Below are 21,908 nucleotides of genomic sequence, written 5' to 3'. Positions count from 1 at the left end.
GGAGGCAATTTTGTGCCCCTAATTCACTATTCCTCTCCTCTCTCCACTGCGCTGCCCTTCAGAACTGTGACCCTTTTGGCTCTGGCCTCTTGAACTCCATCCCAAAGGGAAACAAACGGGCCAGCCCAAGAGCAGTGCACAGTCGAGGAAGCTAGAGCAGAGAGCACGTGGTCAGCCCCGGCTGCGGTCAGACTCGGAGGCACTGAATTCAGATGGGGCATTTGGTGCTAGGGGCCAGCCATGCTGTTTCCCCTTAATAGCTAGATGTTCTGTCCCAGGAGTTAAAAGCCTGTTGGAAGAGTGGTGAACCCTGATGTAAACTCTGGACTTATAGGTGATGATGAGTCAATGTGGGTTCATAGATGGTAACAAATCTACCACTCCAGTGGGAGGTGTTGATGGTAGGGGAGGCTGTGTGTGGTGGGGGGACATGGGGTATTTTGGAACGCTCTCTCTTGGGTATTTGGGAACACCCTGTACTTTCCGCTCAATTTTGCTGTGAACCTAAAACTGCTTTGAAAATAAAGTTTATTAATTAAAAACAAACAAACAAACAACAAAATGCCTGTTGGGTGGAAGGCACACTGCCGAACTCCAAACGGTGCTGGGAGTGTGGCCAGCAGTGGGGAGCTGAGTGGAGGAGACGCTGGTGTGAAGTCTGAGGTCTGAATGAAGTCTGTTCTACCTGTGATCTGCCTGCTCCCTGCTCTCAAGCCCTGTAATGAATAGACTCTGTCTTCCTTCGTGCTGAGCTGCCCCAGCAGTTTTGATCATAGTCTAGCATCGTGGTTTAGAGCAGCACTTCTCAAACTTTTATGTGCTTATGACTCACCAGGGATCATGTTAAAATTCAGATTCCGATTCAGGGGGTCTGGGGTAGGACTTGAGTCTCCAGCTGATGCTCATGCTACTGGTCCGCATGCTGGTCTACACTTGGAGAAGCCAATGTTTGCAGCTTTGGAGTCGCATCCAGATTTGGGGGTTGAATCTGGGATTTGCTAATTAGTAGCTGTGACCTCTGGCAAGTTATTTAACTCCTCTGTGCCTGCCTCTGTTTTGTTATCTGGGTCCCTTTGTGGAGTTGTTATGAAAGGGTTCAGCCAGGAAAGGAGGCTAGGAGGGAGATGATGAAAACGGAGATTCCAGCCCCTAGAAGTGATCTCTTCAAGACCCCCAGCCTCGACTCAGTTCACAAGTTTTTCAAGCTTGACCATTTACCCTTGAGCCTAATACCCATTCAGCTAACAGTAAGTGTAGCAAAGAAACAGTTGCAAATAAAAAGAAAGAAACATTGAATCATGACTGTGCAGTTCCTACATCCCTGCCCCCAGGGTGGGGGTGGGGGGAGCCCTGCCACAGCAAACTCTTGGGGGGCAGCTCAGTCCCCCACAAGCCCCCATGGCAACAGGACCTCCTTCCCACTGTGTTATTGCTGCAGATATTTTTAACAGCAACACTTTTTCAGTGCTTTTTGGAGAAAGATTTGTTAGTTAAAATGTGGCATATTGTTGGGTGGTTTTTAAAGAATTGGAAATAGCCACAACATTTGGGTTGTGGCTATCTCAGTCCTTGAAGACATGAAATATCAAGTAAAGGTTTGTAGGTGTTTTGGCCTGTTCTGTCTTTTATGGTTTTTAAAGAACAGCAATTAGGTTTGTTGCTGAAATGCAGTAAATGCTTTTATACTCCTTTCCCCACGTCTTGTCGATGGACGTGGCCTGGCCCTTGTTGGCCTTCATGCTCTGTCTTTACTCTGGAACAGGCTGGGTGTCAGATTATTTTATTCTACGCATCCATAGTCCCTCTGCTCCTGCCTCACAGCATGATACAGTTGTGCTTAGTTACGCATTTGTGTAATTGCTGGTTTAAAGCCTGTCTTCCCTCTTCGCCTGGCAGCTCCAGGTGGCAGGGCCGGCTCCTCTTCTTCACGGCCACATTCGTAGCATGTACAGCCTCGCCTGCTCCAGGGTAGCTGCCCAGTGGACATTGTCAAGCCAGTCAGAATGGCCAGGGGTAGGGGGGGACAGATTAGAGTTCCTTTGCCTAAGAGTTTGAGAAGGTGACTCCCAAGCAACTCTGCAATATCAGGAATCTTGATGTTGGTTTGTCTTGGATTCAAGTCCAGGTTCCGCCGCTTTGTGTGATTTTGGGCAGGTTTCTTATGGAGCCTCAGTTTCCTCTCCTATCAGATGGGGTTATTTATATGTAAGTAGCTACCCTGCGCAGTTGATGTGAGGGTTCAATACAGTAATGCACGTGGAGCCCATGGAACAACACCGGCACACAGGGACAGCTCAACTAAGTGTTAGTTCTTAGATTTAGATTGTTATTATCAGAATCTAATGGGGTGCAGTAGCTCACAGCTGTAGTCGCAGCCTCTCAGGAGGCTGAGACAGGAGATGGCTCAAGACCAGGATCTCTAGCCCAGCCTGGGCAACATAGTGAGACCCTGACTCTTAAAAAAAAAGAAAGAATGAATCTGCTGTTGCTAAGTAGGCATTTAGAATGGCACAGTCATTTCTCCTCTTGTCTTCAGTGCCCTGTTAATTTCTTTACAAATTAAAAAAATATCGATAGCAGTCTTATTCAGATACGGCTTCCTCCATCCCTCCTTGTCTTGGCGGGCGCCTTGCTCTGGGGCACACATCAAAGCTGTTCTCTCCGCTGGGTGGCCTGGAAGGATTAGTCTTCCTTTGCTGCTCCTCTCTTCTAATTCCCTTCCCCGGCTTCCTCCCACCTGGGCTCTGTGTGTGGCCTTCCTGGAGAAGGGCAGACGCCAATGACTCCATGTCTAGGCAGAGGCCTGGGTGCCTGCACTTCTTGCCCTGTTCTTGGCCTTGCTGTGCTGGGTGGGGGCAGGGTGGTGTGGGGCATGGGGTGATGCTGGGCATGGGGTGGGGCTCTGGCTGAGGGAGGGCTCAGCGCCAGGCCCAGGCAGAGCTGAGCGGCTCCACTTCTCTGAGATGATTGTCAGCATCACACCTGCTGTCCCGTTAGCTCCCCATGCTGCTGCTGTTAGTCACCTCCCTAATGGAGCTGGTCTGTAGCTTCTGGGACAGCTGATTTCCAGGAGATTATTTGTATTACACACTTTAATGCTTTTTAATAGCAAATTTTTAATTAAGTGGAAAGTCCTTTTGGAAGCGAGGGAGCAGCAGCTGCAGCGAGACTCAGCGTGAGGCACCGACCTAGACCAGAGGTGCGCAAGTGAGTGGGACGGAGGCAGTGGCAGGACTTCTAGAGCACTTGATGGAGTGTATATGGAGTGTGCCCAGGCTAGTTTTTATGGGAGGAAGGCAGGGGCCTGGTGCTGGCTCCTTCCTCCTGTCCTAAAAGCCCCCTCTGTCATCTACAGGCCTAGGGAAGCATCTTGTTTACCCAGGAGAGAATGTTTTAAGGAGGAAGAATATTGGAAGTATCACCTGCCTTTGATCCTGTTCGCAGAAATACTGAGATTGGGATGGGATTTTGGGGTTTGAGTCACTAGATCAGATCAGGTAGTGTAGGTAATGGGAGGCGGAAACAGTCTTGAGGCCCTGGCTCCAGCCCTGGCAGGCTTCGCAGTCCTCAGTCATCAAGGGAGGAGAACAAGAGGGCTATAGGTCAGTGCCTCGGGACTGCGCCGGCTGGGTTGTATATTTTGCTTTCTGAATGATCTTGCTTCGTGGGGAGGGGACAAAGGGAAGCACCTCAGCCCTGAGGAAACGTATGACACTGGAAACGGAAGCAGCCAGGGCCCACCCAGGAAGAGACATGGCCATTTCTTTGTCTCCCAGCACTGAACCAGTTAGTTTGGTGTCAGGCCATTCCTGAAGTGCTCCATGAGGTACGCCTGTAACTGCCAAGGCTTGGAGCAAAGGTCAAACCGAGGGAGGCCTTTGGAACAGAGGTTCCCCATCAAGAGAGTTCAGGTGAGGGGAGGGACGGGATAGTCAGCCAAAGCGGAGTTGTGTCTGCATTAGAATGATGCTCAGGGGTTGGCATTTAACCCAGAGGTGGCTTTGTGGGCAGAAACTTGAAGAGGAGACCTCAGAAGACTTCAGGTTGGTTTTTTGCCCAAGAGCTTTGGAGGCGGGGAGCGGGGAGGGATTCCGCCTGCCAGCCTTTTCTCGCAGCTGGTGCGTCGCCCGAGTCTTCTTCCTGCGGCGCCCTCCCAGACCTGTCTGCGATGCTGCTTTAGGGACATTTGTAAGTGGTCTTTCTTTTGGATGCCAGGGCTTTGTTGCCTGGATATGGGGGCTGCCCCATGTTTCTTACGGGAAGCAGTGGTGTAGACCACAGTCTTTGGGGTCAGGTAGCACTGGATTCACATCTTGACCCACCACTTAGAAGCTCTTTGGCCTTTATGTCCCTGAGCCTCTGGTGCCCTCATCTATAGAATGGGAATAACATTCATCTCAGCTGGTCGAAAGGAATAATAAACTCCTCAAAGGCAGGCACTGTGTCTGTTCCTCCTGAATCCCACTACCTAGCATGGGGTCCAGCACACAGTAGGCACTCAATAAATGCTTGCAGAATCAGTAATGTATGCAAGAGCCTAGCACAAGGCCTGGCATAGAAAGCACTTAATAAACTGTTACTGTCGTCATTGCCTGAATGTGTGCGTGGCCTTCCAGGCTCGCCATCCATTATCCTGCACCACGTGCCTTCCTGCTGAGCTCTGCCTTTCCACCTTCTTCCCCTCCCCTTAGTTCTGCTCCCATTTACTGCTCTGGAAGAGCTCTCTGGCTTTCCCATCTGGTCATTGTTGTCCCCTGCTGTCAACATTGCTAGGTGCTGCTCACGCTGCATCTCACCATCGTGCATCATATCCCAGGACCACCTTCTCGGAGACCAGCCCTCTGGGAAGGTTCCGGCTTCTCTCCATCTTGACTTCTTAGCCATGAAGCTTTTCTCTCTTGCCTGAGTCTGAGGTGGCAACCAGAGCGCCAGACTCTGGCTCCCAGGCTGTGTAGCTTTGCACTGGGGGGCACTGGGCACGTCGCCACTTCCCCACGCTGCTCCTTCTGGAGAGCCCCATGAGCCTGACAGGATGGGGCAGGGGTGGGGCTACTGAGGAGGAGAAGCCCAGGATTTCCGAGTTTTCTCTCTGTTAATCTCTGTCCCCATCTCCTCTCTTGCAGTGCGCCTCCATGACAGTATTTCTGAAGAAGGGTTTCACTACCTCGTGTTTGACCTGTAAGTGCCACTTTCTGAGGGTGTGGGGGCCTTTCCCTCCAGCTGGCTCAAAATGAAGGCTCAGGAAGAGGCCTAAACAGGCTCTCCAGCCTCTGCCCAGGGCCCCCTCCTTGGTCCGAGAGAAAGGATTTGACTGGGGCAGATTGCTGCCCCCACCAAGGGGGTCTCCATGTTCCCCCAGCGTCCCCCCAGGGCTCTGAATCCCAGGACAGCGTTCCTCTCGCACTTCTGTTCAGCAGCACACCTTGCGCAGATGCCTTTGTCTTGTTTCTGTGTGCTGTCCTTAGTGAAGAAATAAAATACAGCTCTTTGCATGACCTTAAAAATCCTGAGAAATCAGAGGTAGCTTTCATTAGTCGGAAACCAGGCTCCATTGGATTGGGTCTCTCCTCCATGCTGGTTGTGGTTTAATGTCTTAAAAGTGGCTCTTCACCTCCTGGACACTCCTCTCCAGGATTCTCAGGGTTGGGTCTGTGTCATTGGTCTCATTACTCTTCAACTTCAGTAGTAGCTCTGTCCTTCCTGGGCAGTGATATTTTAGTGTTTATGTTGGTCTCAAAGCTGTGACTTTTGGGGTAGGTTGACTGTTTTCTCTTAGATCCCTGTATCTTCATCTCTGCCTATTAGTGAATCTGTGGATTTTGGAAAAAGAAATGTCCAGAAGGGAGGGAGGGCCCATGATACCTCAAGGAGAATCCGGGTGTCACTGAAGGATCGAGTGTGTTCTGAGGTCTCACATGAAATGCATGGGGAGTTGGGATTTCTCTGAAAGCCATTCTACAGGGTGACCCTGTTTCTTCTTGGACATTGGGGTTGGTCAAGGGACCCTTTCCACCTCTGACCCTCTTCTTCCCATTGGTTGCAGTGTTACCGGCGGGGAGCTGTTTGAAGACATTGTGGCCAGAGAGTACTACAGTGAAGCAGATGCCAGGTAGGATGAGGGCCTGAGAGTTCAAGTGTAGCTCTGGAGTTTAGGACTGAAGTAAGTTTTGGCCACCTTTGGGGGCCAGCATTGTGCCTGTTTGAATAGTCTTTGGGGAAGATAAGAATAGCTCTTGTCTGGAGAAAGATTCTGTTGACCTGGGCTAGGGCTACATACTGTGGGTGATATTAGAAGTTAAAAATTCAACACTTCTTAACCAGGCGCAGTGGCTCATGCCTGTAATCCCAGCACTTTGGGAGGCCGAGGCAGTTGGATCACTTGAGGTCAGGAGTTGAAGCCCAGCCGGGGCAACATAGTGAAACTCTGTCTCTACTAAAAATACAAAAAAATTAGCTGGGTGTAGTGGTGTGCGCCTGTAATCCCAGCTACTTGGGCAGCTGAGGCAGGAGAATCACTTGAACCTGCGAGGCGAAGGTTGCAGTGAGCTAAGATCATGCCATTGCACTCCAGTCTGCGTAACAGAGCGAGACTACGTCCCCTTCCCCTCACACCCAAACAATCACTTCCAGATGAATGTTTTACAAAGCTTTTCCAAGTCTCCTTTACCCTGTGACCCCAGAAATACTTCTTTTTGCACTACTGTATGCTCGCCACAATGCCCAATGTCCCCCTCTGCCCTTTTCTTTCCTTTGACAAATTCTAGTGTTCTCAAATCACTGTGCTGAGGCTCTGGCATGATGCAGAGGTGCAGAAAACATGATTTCTATCCTGAGGGAGTGGAGAGTTCTAGGTAATAATACAACCAGAGAGCCCCGGGAACTTTCAGCCTCTGTCACCTTGTCCCTAGACCACCATGACCGGCCTTGCCGTGGGGCTCCTGCAACTTGAGGACCATTCCCTGGCCACATACCTCAGCCTCTGCCCTCCCTGGAATCCCTGGTGCCTCCCTCACCCACACTCTGAGGCGCCTGTTCAGCCTGCCTTTCCCGCCTTGGCTCTTCCCCCAGCCTCGCTTTTCTCGGACGATGATGTCCCTACAACCTGGTTTTGATCATCCTGCCTGCAGCTTATCTGGCTTATGTGGCAGCTCTGGCTGCCTCTGTAGAGTGGGGGAGTGCAGCTTCCTCACGAATTTCTCAACCCTGAGAGGCCAATGTTTGCTGATCAACTTCAGATGCTTCAGCCTCGGGAAGAATTCTCAAGTGGGGAGATGAATTCCAGTGCCAGCAGGGGAGGACCAGGCTCTGAGACAGAGGAGGCAGTGATGGCTCAGGGAGCCTGCGGGGAGGAGGGAGAGCTGTAGGGAGGGGGCCCTGAGGGGGGTGACTGTACCAGTGGGCTTGGCCTGGCTCTGCTGGGACACTTCGCACTTTTGCCATTTTTGGCCAGAAGGCGCTCCCTGCTAGCCCGGCTCTGTTCTAATTATACATCTCTGTGGAGATTCGCCTCTATAGCTCAGTCTTAAAGTTTCTGTGGCCCACTCTTGGGCTGTGTCCTATGGAGAGGCCCGAGTTTCAGCCCCCAGGGACCCAGTACGACCTCTTGGTTCTTGTGGGATCCCCAGCATCAGATTTTAGGAATAGTAAGTTCAGGCCACCCAGCCCAATACACCGGGATGCTCTGCAGACATGCTCAGTATACCAGATAGTACCTGATGACAGGGGTCTATGCTCTAGGCCAAGTGCCTCAGCCTTGATGCTACTAACGTTTTAGGCCAGGTACTTCCTTGCTGTGAGGCCTCTCCTGTGCATTGTGGCAGACATTTAGAAGCATCCTTGGCCTCTGCCCCCCAAATGCTGGGGGGCATCCCTCCTCCAGTTGTGACAACCAGAAATTTCTCCAGGCATTGCCAAATGTCCCCTGGTGGGGGCGGGGGGCAAATTCATTCCCAGTTGAAAACCATTGCTCTAGACTGCCCCCACTCCCTGCCAGGAGTTTGATGACAGGGATGGCAGGATGGTTTGCAATGTGGACAGTCTGATTTACGTGTGTGACTGTGGCTGGGCGCAGTGGCTCACATCTGTAATCCCAACACTAAGAGGCCAAGGTGAGTGGATCACTTGAGCTCGGGAGTTTGAGACCAGCCTGGGCAACATGGTGAGACCTTGTCTCTACAAAAACTACAAAAATTAGCTGGGCACAGTGGTTCATGCTTGTGGTCCCAGCCTACTGGGGAGGCTGAAGTGGGAGGATTGCTTGAGCCCAGGAGGTCAAGGCTGCAGTGAGCTGTGTTCACGACATTGCACTCTAACCCAGGCAACAGAGTGAGACCCTGTCTCAAAAATAAAATAATAAATAAAATAATGTAACTTTGGGTTTTTTTCTCTATGCAAAATCATCAGAAGTGCTCCTCAAGCGCCCTGTTTGGAAGCTCTCAAGTAAATTGTTTCTTAAAGGCATCTAGATACTTGTTTTAGCTGCGTTACTGGGTGCCAAACCTCAGGGCAGCTGTTGGGTCTTGTCCATCTTCATATCCTAGGCACTCAGTAAACATTTAGGGGAATGAATGAGTGCACCCACCCTCAAAGTAGCTTAGGTTGTTTAGTTGGGCTCTCCTTCCTAAGTTACCAGCACAAACCTTTTCTCCAAGAACAAAGTTACTATATGGAGAAAGAGAAAGAAGGAAGGAGTTGGATGGTCTCATCTTCCTCAGCATTCTGGACTGTCTCCTGATCTCTTGGAAATGAATTGGTTGTGTTAGACCTTTCCAGTCAAAAGGGGGTGAGGTGAACCCATTCTAGTGGTGATCCTAGAGAAACCATTGAATCTTCCTGGGCCTTGGTTTCCTCTTTCTTTAAATAGGTTGACCAAGATGATGTGCAGAGTCTAAGGTTCCAGTGGCTGTTAAGTGATTCTCTGTGAATCCATGGCCCCTTGTCACATGCCTTAGTCTGCAGCGTGTGGTTGTGGATGAGGTGGTTTAACCCTGCACTAACATTTGTTTTCCTTCTGCTTTTTTAGCCACTGTATACATCAGATTCTGGAGAGTGTTAACCACATCCACCAGCATGACATCGTCCACAGGGACCTGAAGGTACTACCCAGGCCCCCCTCCTTGCCTTTGCTTATGAAGTGTTGGCGCCACCTGGTGCCAGATAGTGGTACTGCGTAGGTCCAAACTAGGCTCCCTCTGGGCTGCAGGGTGGGTGCTCACAAGGTTCTCTCTGTTCCTTCTGCAGCCTGAGAACCTGCTGCTGGCGAGTAAATGCAAGGGTGCCGCTGTCAAGCTGGCTGATTTTGGCCTAGCCATCGAAGTACAGGGAGAGCAGCAGGCTTGGTTTGGTAAGGGTAACCCTGTCTTCCCAGAATGCAGCCCCCGCCCTTCCTCCTCTTCCTGATCGGCCTTCCTCTATTAGAACTAGAAGCCAAGGCTGGGCGCGGTGGCTCAAGCCTGTAATCCCAGCACTTTGGGAGGCCGAGATGGGCAGATCACGAGGTCAGGAGATCGAGACCATCCTGGCTAACACGGTGAAACCCCGTCTCTACTAAAAAAATATAAAAAACTAGCCGGGCGAGGTGGCGGGCACCTGTAGTCCCAGCTACTCGGGAGGCTGAGGCAGGAGAATGTCGTAAACCCGGGAGGCGGAGCTTGCAGTGAGCTGAGATCCGGCCACTGCACTCCAGCCTGGGCGACAGAGCAAGACTCCGTCTCAAATCTGCCCGCCTTGGCCTCCCAAAGTGACGAACTAGAAGCCAGACCCTTAATGGTCCTGGCCTCCTCAGAGACTGGCAGAGGGTGGGAGGGTGCAGAGATCTCTCTTGGCCCTACATGACTCATTACAGCAAGTCTAGCTGTTGTCAGCACTGCTTTCTTGCTGCCTCTGGGAAGGAGCTGGAGTTCCTGGTAGGCATACGGCTTTGTCCTCTGGTTCAGGCTCCAGGCATTACAAGAAGCCCAGCCTGTCAGCTCTTGCTGCCCATGTGCTGAGTGCTTATGTAGCAAAAGCAGCAGGAATGAGAAGGGACTTGGGGGAAATGATTGGTGTGGATTTAACGAGAGAGAAAGTGGGTTCAGTATGCCTCTGCCCTCTCTTCTGCTACAGGTTTTGCTGGAACCCCAGGTTACTTGTCCCCTGAGGTCTTGAGGAAAGATCCCTATGGAAAACCTGTGGATATCTGGGCCTGCGGTAAGCCCATTCCACGCTCTCAGCTTTTCGCTGTTAAGGGCCCTTAACTTCCGATGATGGCAAGAAAGAGGCATCGCTATTCCTTGCGGGTCACACATACATGCCTGGTGTATGTGAAATTACAGTGTTTGCTCTAGTGCCCCTGGGATGGCCGTTCCCATCACACTCTCCTCCCTGAGTGCTTCTGGGATGACATTGTATCCTTCTTGGAGAGGGATTTGCCCACGCCCTAGAGGATGGGTTGTGCCTAAAGAAATCCCTGGTGTGACTTGGTGACGTGAAGTGTGAGGCATAGCAGGAGGGGCTGGTAGCATAGCATTATTGGCTGGCATCCACTTCTGTCTCTGGTATGGCCCCTGCCTTTCTAGGTGGCTCTGAGCCCTGCATGGCTTTTCTTGGTTCCTCAGGGAAGTAGGCGACTGACCCCCATGACCTGTGTGTTCTGTCTCGTAGGGGTCATCCTGTATATCCTCCTGGTGGGCTATCCTCCCTTCTGGGATGAGGATCAGCACAAGCTGTATCAGCAGATCAAGGCTGGAGCCTATGATGTAAGGACCAGAGAGCCGGGCAGCCAGGCCAGGAAGGGCAGATGTCCTGCTCCTCGGGCTTTGTCCAAGGGAGCAGGCTTGTTTAGTGTGTCACGTGATACAGGGGGTGTCAGGGGACTTTGAGGACCCAGGGATGGGCATCCAGGGCCCAATTCTTGCCACCCTATGTCCCAGGGAGCAACTTTCTTTTGCACAGCCTTCTTTGTAACTAAAGCTGAGGAGCCCACTAAAGTCCTTTGATCTTTACTTGCAAAGAATGGAGCAGCCTCATTGGTGTGCTATGTAACACAGGGACAGAAGGCCTGGAGACTCCCTTCACTGCAGTGGCACCTTGGACACATCGCTGAGCCTCCATTCCCTCCTAAGTAGAGAGCTGGGCTTAAACCAGAGAATGTTGGAGTCCCCTTCCTGCTCTGATCTGATATTCTGGTGTTCTAACCATGAGTGTTCTGTCTGTCTTTCCCAGTCTTTAAGTTGACACGGGTTCTGGGATAGCCCCAGGGCTTCTCCAACTCTGCTGTTCACAGCTTTAGGTACCACAGAGTATCCCAATTACAGGAGTTGAGTTGAAGACAGAGCCAATGTTTCAGGGTGTGAAGCTCACCAATATCATATTCCTCTTCTCCCTGTTCCTGCTCCTTAGTTCCCATCACCAGAATGGGACACGGTAACTCCTGAAGCCAAGAACTTGATCAACCAGATGCTGACCATAAACCCAGCAAAGCGCATCACGGCTGACCAGGCTCTCAAGCACCCGTGGGTCTGTGTAAGTATCTTTGCCAGTGGCCAAGGAGCTCAGGGGTGTCAGCCCTCCATGTGCCCTCGGTACCACCTCCTCCCTCTTACCAGCAGAGATTCATTCTGGGCCCCAAGCAAGAACTGAGCAGGCGGGCAGAGGACTGTTGAGGGCCAGGGTCAATAAATGTCACCAGGGAGACTCGGGAGGCTGATGGGGGCTGGCGGGCCGCTACTCCTCTCTCCCCTACTCATGGCTGTCAGACTGGGATTGGTTCTGTTCTTAGATGAGGGATCAGGTTGACCCTTGCAGACTCCAGGTAGCTGGTGATAGAAAGCAGCTAGCAAAACCCAAAGTGAATTCCCAAGCTGGGGTTCATACTCAGATCTCAACTCCAATGGAACAGGGACCAAGACCCAACAAATCAACAGAAGGGGTCTCTGAGTCATTAAAAGCATAGAAGGTGAGGCATAAAGCTTCTGTGCTGAAGTCCTAGGAGAGTCCCCTAAGGCTATCAGTTTGGGGCGACGTACTCTGTTTTCATACACAATTCTTTCAAGCTGAAATGTCTACTTTCAAAAAAGAGGATTTGGTAAGTTAGGCATCTTGACAACCACGAGGCATTATTTATCTGTCCATTCTGTGTTTATTGAATACCTCTTTGGTGCTGGTCACCGTCTGGGTGCTGGAGATACAAAGATGAATGAGGCATGGTCCCTGCCCCCAAAGATCATCTAGGGAGACAGGCACTCAAACAGGCAATCATGTTACAATGTGACAAGTATGTACAAGAATCTAGTGAGAGTACAGGAGCTCCTACTGTTCCTAGTGGGTAGTGGGGTTACTGAAGGCTGCATGGAGGAGGTGACACCCCTGTCCTGGTTCTTGGCAAATAACGAGGTCCTCAGAACGTTAACCTGCAGTGTTTAGCACGGTAAGAGGTTATGGGAAACTGTGTGGTGAATTAAAGGAATGTTGAGTTATTTGGTTGTCGATGAGGCTGCGAATATCAGAATGCAAGAGAATGAGGCAAAAGATTCCCTGACATATAAGTTTCTGCCTAAGGAGTTTGGATTTTATTCTGGAAACATAGGGAATCATTTAAGGGTTTTAAAGAAGGAACAAAATTTGCATTTAAGAACACTTTGAAAGTTGTATAAAAAATGAATTGCCAGGCACGGTGGCACGTGCCTATAGTCTCAGCTACTGGGGATGCTGAGGCAAGAGGATCATAAGCCCAGGAGTTTGAGGCTGCAATGAGCTATGATTGCACCTGTGAATAGTGTTTGTACTCCAGTCTGGGAAAGATGGTCAGACCCCACCTCTTTAAAAAAAAACAAGGGAATTGAAAATTTTTGAAAGAAAAGGGCTGGAGACAGAGAGCTCAGGAGGCTTTTTTAATAGTCATAATAGTCTAAGCAAGACCAGGTGAGGTCCCAGCGGAGGGTAAGGATAGGGGAAGGTGCAGTGTGTTGAGATTCAAGAGATATTTGAGAGAACCTAAAGGATTTAATTCTCTCCAGTTGGATTTGGGGGAGCAAAGAAGAGAGAGGGATCTGTGGGAACGGCCAGGTTTCAAGTTGGTCCCTGAGCAGAGAGTTGTACCCTCATTGGCCCAGAAGAAAACCAGAGGAGGAGCTTGTTTGTGAGACAAGATGATGGTTTTCATTTTGTGCCTACTGAGTATGGTGTCTGGCAACCTCCAGCCAGACACATCCAGTGGGTGGTTAGAAATATGGTCCTAGAGATTAGAAAAGAAGCTAAAAATTGGAAATCCAGGTTGTAGTCATTTCTGTGCAGTTGGTAGTGAGGCTGTAGAAATAGCCTCTTCCTATGCTATAGATGGGCCTGTGCCTATGCTGGTTGAGTTCTTAACGGTGAGCTTGTATTGCTGTAGTAGAGACGAGACGGCCACTACACACCAGCATTTAAATGACAGGGAGAGTTAGGGGGCCCAGCAAAGGACAATGAGAGTGAGACCTTCCAGAAGACCCAGAAACTAAGAAACAGGGGGTCTCAGTAAGGGAACGTCGGGAATCAGATGCAGAAGAGTCCCTGATTAAGTTGGGGAAGAATCCCCTGGCTCTGACCATTAGATGCCATTGTTTCATCATTTCACTGAGACAGTGGAGAGAAAGATGGAAGCCTGTTTTCAGTGAGACAAAGAGGGAGTGAAGGTGAGGAGGGGCATGGGGAGCTAGGCAGTGAGGTGGGAAATAAATGGTGCTACTTCGATTAGGATGGGCTGAGGGAGCTTTTAATGTAAGGCTCACACCTGTAATCCCAGCACTTTGGGAGGCCAAGGCGGGCAGATCACTTGAGGCCAGGAGTTCGAGACCAGCCTGGCCAACATAGTGAAACCCCATCTCTATGAAAAATATAAAAAATTAGCTGGGTATGTTGGTACACACCTATAATCCCAGCTACTTGGGAGGCTGAGGCATGAGAATCACTAGAACCCAAGAGGTGGAGGTTGCAGTGAGCCAAGATCATGACACTGCACTCCAGCCTGGGTGACAGAGGGAGACTCTGCCTCTAAAAAAAAAAAATTCTTTTTAAAGATTATATTGGCAAGGCGTGGTGGCTCACACCTGTAGTCCCCAGCACTTTGGGAAGCCAAGATGGGTAGATCACTTGAGCCCAGGAGTTTGAGACCAGCCTGGGCAACATGGCAAAACCCCATCTCTACAAAAAAATTTTTTAAATTAGCTACTTGGGAGGCTGAGATGAGAGAATCACCTGAGCCTAGAGAGTTGCAGGCTGCAATAAGCCATGACTGTGCTACCGCACCCTAGCCTGGGCAACAGGGTGAGATGCTGTTTCAAAAAAAATTTTTTTTTTTAATTTAAGGAGAGGCTTAACTATAATTTATGGAGAAGAATCTAGTCCAAAGGAAAAGAGTTGAAGATCCTGGCTAATTGGGGAAGCAAAGGTTTGGATAGCAGAAAAAGAGAGGGAGCTCCTGAGCCAAGGGCAAGGGGTCCACCCCAGGCATGAGGCATGATCCCCCTGAGACTCCTGTTAGGGTGGAGGCAGGTGAAAATCGCTTTCTGAGTGGGAGTCTGAGCTGAAAGGGGTTCTTGCTGATGACCTCTCATTTTGCTTTTGGAGAAATTTACACCAAGGAGGAGGCAAAATGAGAGACTTGGGGAAGGTAGAGAAGGTGGGGAGAGTTGCCTCCGGACCTGGAAAGAGTGGGCCAAGGGTGAGGGAAAGGATCACGAGGAAGCCCCGTGGTGGTGTGGGTACCTGGCTGCAGGTGCCAGGATTTGTTTTTCTGACAGGCTGGTGAAGACAGCAACAGCAAGGGGAGAGGGCAAGCAACCTGAAACAGGCACCCAAGAATGGGGGAAGTATTCTGTTCTGGGGTCATTTTTGCAGGCCCTACCCTCTACAGTCCTGTGTATCTTGAGCCCCTGAGGACATCACTATATTCTGAAATTACATAATAATTGATGCTGGTATTGACAACTGAGTCATCGAGGAAATGTAGACTATGTCCCATGGACTCTGTTTAAGGAGGCCAGGAAGTTAGCAGTAAATTCACTGAAGACAAATTTCCATCCAAAAAAGGCCGGGCACGGTGGCTCACACCTGTAATCCCAGCACTCTGGGAGGCCGAAGTGAGCGAGCGGATCACTTGAGGTCAGGAGTTCAAGACCACCAGCCTGGCCAACATGGCCAACCCCATCTCTACTAAAAATGCAAAAATTAGCTTGGTGTGGTAGGATGTGCCTGTAATCCCAGCTACTCAGAAGGCCAAGACAGGAGAACCTGGGAGGCGGAGGCTACGGCGAGCCGAGATCACATCACTGCACTCCAGCCTGAATGACAAAGTGAGACTCCGTTGGAAAAAAAAAAAAAAAATTCCATCCAGAATGATGAAAAGAATTGATGCTTCAAGGTGACGATCCTTAGCTTCTGGGATCACGGCTTCATTCAGGACCTTGCTGGGTGTGTGTTGAGAGGGGCTCTTGGAAGGAAGGAACGTCCTCTGTAGAGAGCAGGAACCCTGCCGTTCTCTCGCTGCTGAGCATCTGGAACGCAGTAGGTGCTCAGTAAGCAGCTGCCTAAGGAGTAACTGAATGAGGATCACAGCCCCCAGGGTACTCTTCTGTTCCATAGCCTCCGTTTCCCAAGGAAGAATAGGACGTGCTCTCAGCAGCCCATCTAGCATCAGTTACGGCGTTCTCACATTCATGTTGTCCTTTGTAACCTTGAGTTTGGGGTAGTGCTTTTATTCTAAAGTGTTATCTGTGACCTCATATCATCTTCAGAGCAACTCTGGGGTGGCTGAGTGCATGACCCTGTCCTGGACATGGTGTTGGTACCAGGACTGTGGGAGGGGCAGAGGATCTGGGCTGGGGCTCACAGCCTGTCTGTTTGGTTTCTAGCAACGATCCACGGTGGCATCCATGATGCATCGTCAGGAGACTGTGGAGTGTTTGCGCAAGTTCAACGCCCGGAGAAAACTGAAGGTGAGTGTCATTTCTGGGCTGCCAGCCTCCTTGACATCATGCCTTGCACAAGTGTGGCTCCTGCCCCATTACAGAAGGAAGCTCCCCTCCTGGCTGGAGCTGGGCTCTGAAGGTTGTACATGTCACAGGGGAGGGGGCCCAGAGGCCTGATGTCTTCAGGCTCTATCCTGGACCTGCCTTTGCCTAAGACCAGCCTGCCCTTTTCTAGGGTCTCAGTGAATTCACAGGACCTTCCTCTTTCCCCAGGGTGCCATCCTCACAACCATGCTTGTCTCCAGGAACTTCTCAGGTATGTTTTCCCAGCTGTGTACTTTGATTATGCCGAGGTGAGTGGGTCAGGAATGGGCTGTTGCCATCCCAGGCACTGCTGGGTTTCCTCGGCGTCCTGGGCCACACCTTGACCAGGGCGAGTGAGGATCCTGTTTTGAGGGGCTGCTGCTGCTGCTGCTGAGTCCTGCTCCTGAGATTCAGGGGCTGGACTCACATTTGTGAATTCTATTTCCTAGAACTTCCCAAGGAGTAGCCTGCCCACCTTGCTTATGTACCTTGTTTCTCTGGATTCTTATTTAACTCTCTGAAGACTCTCAGCACTTTACAGATTGTAGCCACTCTAGGATCTTGGAGAATGTGCTGGGGGAAGAAAAGAGAGATGAGGTACAGCGAGTCTTCTCAATTGCCAAATTGCCACCATTCATTTGCCTGCTGGGATGATCTCTTACTTCATTTTGCCCAAGTGGAGATGACTAATAGAAATTATTCCAGATGTTTAAACCTTTTGTGGTGACTTGTGCTTAAAATATTCCCTATGATGCTAGCTATAAAAGTGAAGAAATAAAGACCAGCAGGAGAAAGGGAAAGGAACTTGCTTAAATTTGCATGAAGAATTGGGAGAGGTGGGACCAATAATTTGTAAATCACACTTGACATTTCTTTTTAAGATGCAAGACACTCCACTCCCCTCTTGCCCCCACCCTTACCCCAGCCCCTATTATTGTTTGCCTTCAGTTGGGAAGCACAGTGGCTTTTTTGTGAGGAAAAGATTAATGTCGAGACTGAAGACAGAGAGGGCTCTGCCCAGCTTGCCATCTCCTCTGGTCCTCCCTCCCTCTAATCCCTTGCCTCACTGTTTTGGTTCAAGACACCCCTTCTCCTTCCCATAATAAGACTCCCTCCCTTGCTTCCCCTCTGCACCACCATGGAAAGGGGGTTGTGTGGGAGCCTAAACCACCACTCAGTGGGAGCCGCTTCTGAGTATCCGTGCTGATGGGCTCACCTGCGCTGGCTCCAGGTAACCCCAAGGGCCTTGGCTGTGAGGATGCTGCAGGCAGGGAGGCCTAGGGCTTGGTAGTGTAGCCTGAGAGCCATGGAGCTCTGGAAGGCCAGGGCTGGATAGTAAGCCTGGGCTGGTGGTACCCTGCCTCAGGCCTCCTTTGACACTGGTTTGGGGCTTGATCTTGTGTCGTGGGTATCCACGACGGGCATACTGTGGTCTGGATCCACCTCTCGCAGATGGGAACGGGGAAGCGTGGCTGGCTGCCTCCGGTGGAGTTGCAACTGTAGTCCCACGCCCTGCTTCTTATGCTTTAATGACGCAGCTTCTACTTTTTGGGTCTACGAGCCTTTCCAGAGGACATTTAAAGGCGTTTCTGTGCTGCCCCTAGAGTGAAGCTCTGTCCTCTCTACCCTCTAAGTTGAAGAAATGTGAAGTCAGAATGCTGCTTTTCTTTTAGCCCGGCCAGTCAATAGCAAGGGCCCTGTCTTGTGGCCCCGGGCCTCCATGTCAGCCTCCCCCTCCATTTCAGGAAACTGGCATCCTGGTTTCAGGAAATCGAGTGTTAGGACAAAGCATTTTATTCATCCCTATAGCGCCTCGTGTTCTTATTGGCCAGACTTAGACTGGCCTTTGAGCTCACTTTGCCTTGGGTCAGAGGAGACAAACAATGCCGCAAGCATTCCAGGATGTCCTCTTCTGCCCTGACTCTGGGACAGGTGAGGACAGAGTCTGTCCGGAAGCTTCTGCAGAAAGAGGTGTCTATGGATGCAATCAAGAAGGAAGGGCACCGATATATTTCCCTAGGGCTGTTTTTTCAGTTGACCTCCAATAGGAGATGTGGCTCAGCCTGGACTCTAGCAGTTTGGCTAACAGCGAATTGGGGCCTCCAGAGTGTATTGCTTCAGCAGCCTTTGTTTTCTTTCTGGGGCTTATCTCTTGGGTACCTTCTCCCTCAGCACACTGCGACACACAGACTGAAAATGCTGCCTCTCCCGGCTACCTCCCTTAAGACAGGGACCTGTGTCTCTGAGGGGCTGGGGGGCATGGAGCTGGGGCCCGCCAGTAAACTTAGTTGCACAAGGGCCACAGACCCTCCCTGGGTCTCACACACCATCCCTCTAGTGTGTGGGATGTAGAGAGGGGAGAGGGCTGCTCTGCGCCCCCGGCTCACTCATTGTGGGCTCATTTAGCTTCTAAAGAGGGAAGGACTAAAAGGGAGAGCTTTTCATCACAGCCTTAAGCTAGGGCCGGGCTACCTGAGAAGGGGCACCTGCCTCTCACCGGCTCAAGCACTTCGCCATGGACCCTCCCCTGAGGGGGTCATGAGACAGGCACTGCTGCCCTCTCCATCTGGTGGGGATGCAGTGTTCCCTATGCCCTGGCCCAGCCCGGTCCTCCCAGGCTCCCAGACTGCTGCAGGGCTGGCTGTGCCTGCCTCCTCGGCCTGCCCTCGGCGCTCTGCTCCCCCAGCTCGGCTGGCTTGGCCACGCCGCCTGGGCTGCGCCTTGCGCTGGGGCATGCTCGCTGCTGACGGCCCCGTGGCTTTGCGGGGCTCTGTGCACTGAGAGACTGTATCCCCTCAGTTGGCAGGCAGAGCTCCGCCCCCGCCTCGCCTGCCGCGAGCGCCGCCGGCCTGGCCGGGCAAGGTATGTGGCATGAGTCCTCCCCGACCGCCTGCCTCGGCCCCCTGCCACCCCACCAGGAGGGCCAGCATGCCAGGCCCACTCACCAGGGAGGCGAGTCCCATGCTTGCGGGCTGAGATGGGCATGCCGGATGGACTACCTAACTTGGCATCTGCAAGCGCATTGTTGTTACGGAGCCCCCTAACCAGCCATGCATGCTGGGCGCTTGCCAACTCAGGGGGCAGTAGCCTGGGGGCGTGGAGCCGGGCAGCGGGAAACTTGCCAAGAGCCCGACGCCCTGGGAGGGTCGCAGCCGACAGTGGGCCCTCAGAGACAGTGCTGGGCATTGCCCTGAGCTGCCTGGTGCTAGGACTAGACTTCCGCAGCACTGTTTAAGACCCCACGGAGGAGCTGCGCCCCTCAAAATTGTGAAGTCTGGCGCTTTCAGGCCTCCAGGTCTGAAAGGCTCCAGAGTGCAGAAGCCTCAGAGCCAGCTGTTCCTGGGTTCAGATCCTAGCCTTGCCACACCCTGAGCGAGTCACATCAGCTCTCCCAGCCTTAGTGTCCTCACCTCCCCAACGGGGATGATATATTACATGGTGGTTCTTAAGATCACCCTGTCGAAGGCTCTCAGCCCCGCCTGTGCAGTACAGCCGTTACCTGGGAGCTCATAAGAAGTCTTAATGCCAGGAGCCCACCCCAGACAATAAAATCAGAGCCTTGGGGATAGGATAGGTTATATGCTTTTTTAAGCTCCCAGGTGATCCTAATGGGCAACCAGTGTTGAGAGCTGGCTGGTGAATGGAAAGCACTTAGACAGTGGTAGGTCAGGCACAGGAGTCAACACATTTAAAAAACAACATTCAAACCCAGCACAACATAAGATCAAAGACCTTTTTCTGGAGCCAGAATTCTTGTAATGGGAGGACCCCTAGTCTCACTGGAGAGAGAGGGAACACAGATTGGGGAGGAATGGCTACCCAAAGGGCAGGAGGGTGGCAGCAATAGTGACAACGATGGTGGACACTTACTGAGTACTTGCTATATGCCAGGTACTCTGCTAAGTGCTTTTCATGCATAATCCCACTGGATTCCCACCACTGTTCTGTGATGTCGACCCTACTTTATCCTATTTTATAGATAAAGAAATTGAGGCTCAGAGAGGTTAAGTAACTCACCAAAGGTCACACAGCTGGCAAGTGGTGGAACCAAGATAAAAACCCAAGGCAGGCAGTCCAGGTGGATCAGACAGTTGGGCTGATTCCATCTCCCTGTGCCTCCCAGACTCTCCTCCCCACTGTCTGCTGCCTTCCTGTGGCCTTTTGTGGCCAGCTGGTATCACCAGCCTTCTGGCACAGAGCTCATCAGCCTGGAGCGTCACCCCATGCCTGGCTAGAATCTGTTTGACAGCTCATTATTCTGCCCAGTCCTTCCTGCTCACGGGTCCAGAGAGTGGACACTGGGGAAAAGGGTGGCAGCTAGGACCCAGTGAACCTGGTGAGGACCTGCCCAGTGAAGGCTTCAACCCCCTGGCAAAACCCTCCTGTAGGTGGTCCTGGTTTCTGTATCTGTGTCTGTCTGTCCTCTGGTCTCCTGTGTGAACTGTGACACTCTGCTTCTTGAGAACACTCAGGAGATGTCTTGCATCCTTGCAGTTTGGCCATCCAGAGAACTGCCATGGCACCTAGGGATGGAGCCCTCACCCTTTCACCCTGGCACTCTGCTTCCAGGCCTGGGTGGAAGCTGTCAAAGGCAGAGTCCCCAGTGTCCCAGGCAGCTCCAGTACTGAGCATGGTTTCTCCTCTAAGTGCCGTGCATCCATGCCCTCTTTCCTGCAGAGGAGATCCTGAGGTGCCACCCTGAGGGCTCTGACGCCACTTGAGATCGCCTTCTTGCCAAGAGGCTAGAGGAAGTGCCTCTTTCGGGGGTTTCGGGAGATCCTTGGCCCCCTTGTCAGACACAGCACTCTCTTGTGGATCTGGCTGCCGGACTTCAGGTGGGGGAGAGGGTACAGTGCAGGAGACTTGATTTTCCTCTTTGTTTTCACAGCTGCCAAAAGCCTATTGAACAAGAAGTCGGATGGCGGTGTCAAGGTAAGTGTCTCCAGCCTCTGAACAGACTGACTTCTTTATCCCCGCAGTCACTATGGGAATTCTTGGCACCTGGTTCCGCCTTTCCCAGGGAATCTTCCTATTCTTGCTAGTCTGCTTTAAACCAGATGCCTTTGTGCTCAGAACAGAAGGTTTCGCTGGCCTGAGAGGGAAGTAGGGAGGTATTTTTCCTGGCCCTAGCTGGATGGGAATGACTCAGGGGAAGTGATCCAAATCATAGTTTATACCAGAGCTGAATCCGGAACCTGACTTCCACACGGATGCTTCATCTCCAGGGCTTGACTCTGGGTTTTTTAGGTCATTTGGTTATCTTTCTTTTTTTCCTTTTTATCACAAACCCTTTTAATCAAGTGAAAGCCAAGTTTGACTGAGTGATTTAGGCAGGGTATGGGGCTTGGAACCTGAAACCACTCTCCTTTTGGTCTTTTTCCTTCTCTCTACAACACTTTCAGATCCCACTGAGTGCCAGAGCCTCGAGCTTTCTTGATGCATAGGCTCCTCAGGAAAAGGCAAGGGCCATGGTGGATCACGGCTTGTTCCCACTGGGTGAGGGAGCTTTTCCCATGGGACTGGGGCAAGAGGAGGGACCTGGGACTCACCAGGAGCCCTGCTGGGAATGGCTGCTTGGCCAAGGTAGAGGAGAGGTGGCTGGGGCTACCCACAGGGCCCAAGACATTCTGTAGATGCTTTGGGGACAGAAAGGATCCTGGGGCTAGGGCATTGGGTAGGAGCTCATGCTATCTTGAAGCCTCCCAACTTACACTCTAGACTAGATTTTCACTGGACCTTTTCCCAAGATCTTGCGTCCACAGCTGAGATAAACACATGCGCCCCGTTCCCTCCCCACTCCCTCCTCTTTCCCTTATTCTCTGCATGCCTGCTTCTCTGTCCTTCCACTCCTTGCAGGGGAGCTTGGGCTCCACGCACACCCTCTGACATGGAGCTGGGGGC

General features: G+C 51.5%; 1 protein-coding gene across 16 annotated transcripts in view; it reads left to right on the top strand.

Moving 5' to 3' along the window:
- The window catches only part of LOC116269451 (calcium/calmodulin-dependent protein kinase type II subunit gamma-like), a 53,276-nt gene that overhangs the window by 16,085 nt on the left and 15,283 nt on the right, over positions 1-21,908 (top strand). For 7 of the 16 annotated variants that reach the window (XM_031652309.1, XM_031652306.1, XM_031652302.1 and 4 more), the window contains exons 4-14: positions 5,124-5,178; positions 6,044-6,109; positions 9,023-9,095; positions 9,241-9,343; positions 10,105-10,188; positions 10,642-10,736; positions 11,380-11,502; positions 15,867-15,950; positions 16,197-16,239; positions 18,807-18,869; positions 20,896-20,939. In XM_031652309.1, coding sequence (XP_031508169.1) covers positions 5,124-5,178; positions 6,044-6,109; positions 9,023-9,095; positions 9,241-9,343; positions 10,105-10,188; positions 10,642-10,736; positions 11,380-11,502; positions 15,867-15,950; positions 16,197-16,239; positions 18,807-18,869; positions 20,896-20,939 — 833 coding nt within the window. The remainder of the gene's footprint in view (positions 1-5,123; positions 5,179-6,043; positions 6,110-9,022; positions 9,096-9,240; positions 9,344-10,104; positions 10,189-10,641; positions 10,737-11,379; positions 11,503-15,866; positions 15,951-16,196; positions 16,240-18,806; positions 18,870-20,895; positions 20,940-21,908) is intronic. The other 9 variants (XM_031652313.1, XM_031652312.1, XM_031652308.1 and 6 more) reach the window with 2 other exon arrangements.

This window comes from Papio anubis, chromosome 11 (genome assembly GCF_008728515.1).
Source record: "Papio anubis isolate 15944 chromosome 11, Panubis1.0, whole genome shotgun sequence".
Taxonomy (NCBI): Eukaryota; Metazoa; Chordata; class Mammalia; order Primates; family Cercopithecidae; genus Papio; species Papio anubis.
The sequence above is the reverse complement of the archived record's forward strand: the minus strand, read 5'-3'. Positions and strand labels throughout refer to the sequence as shown.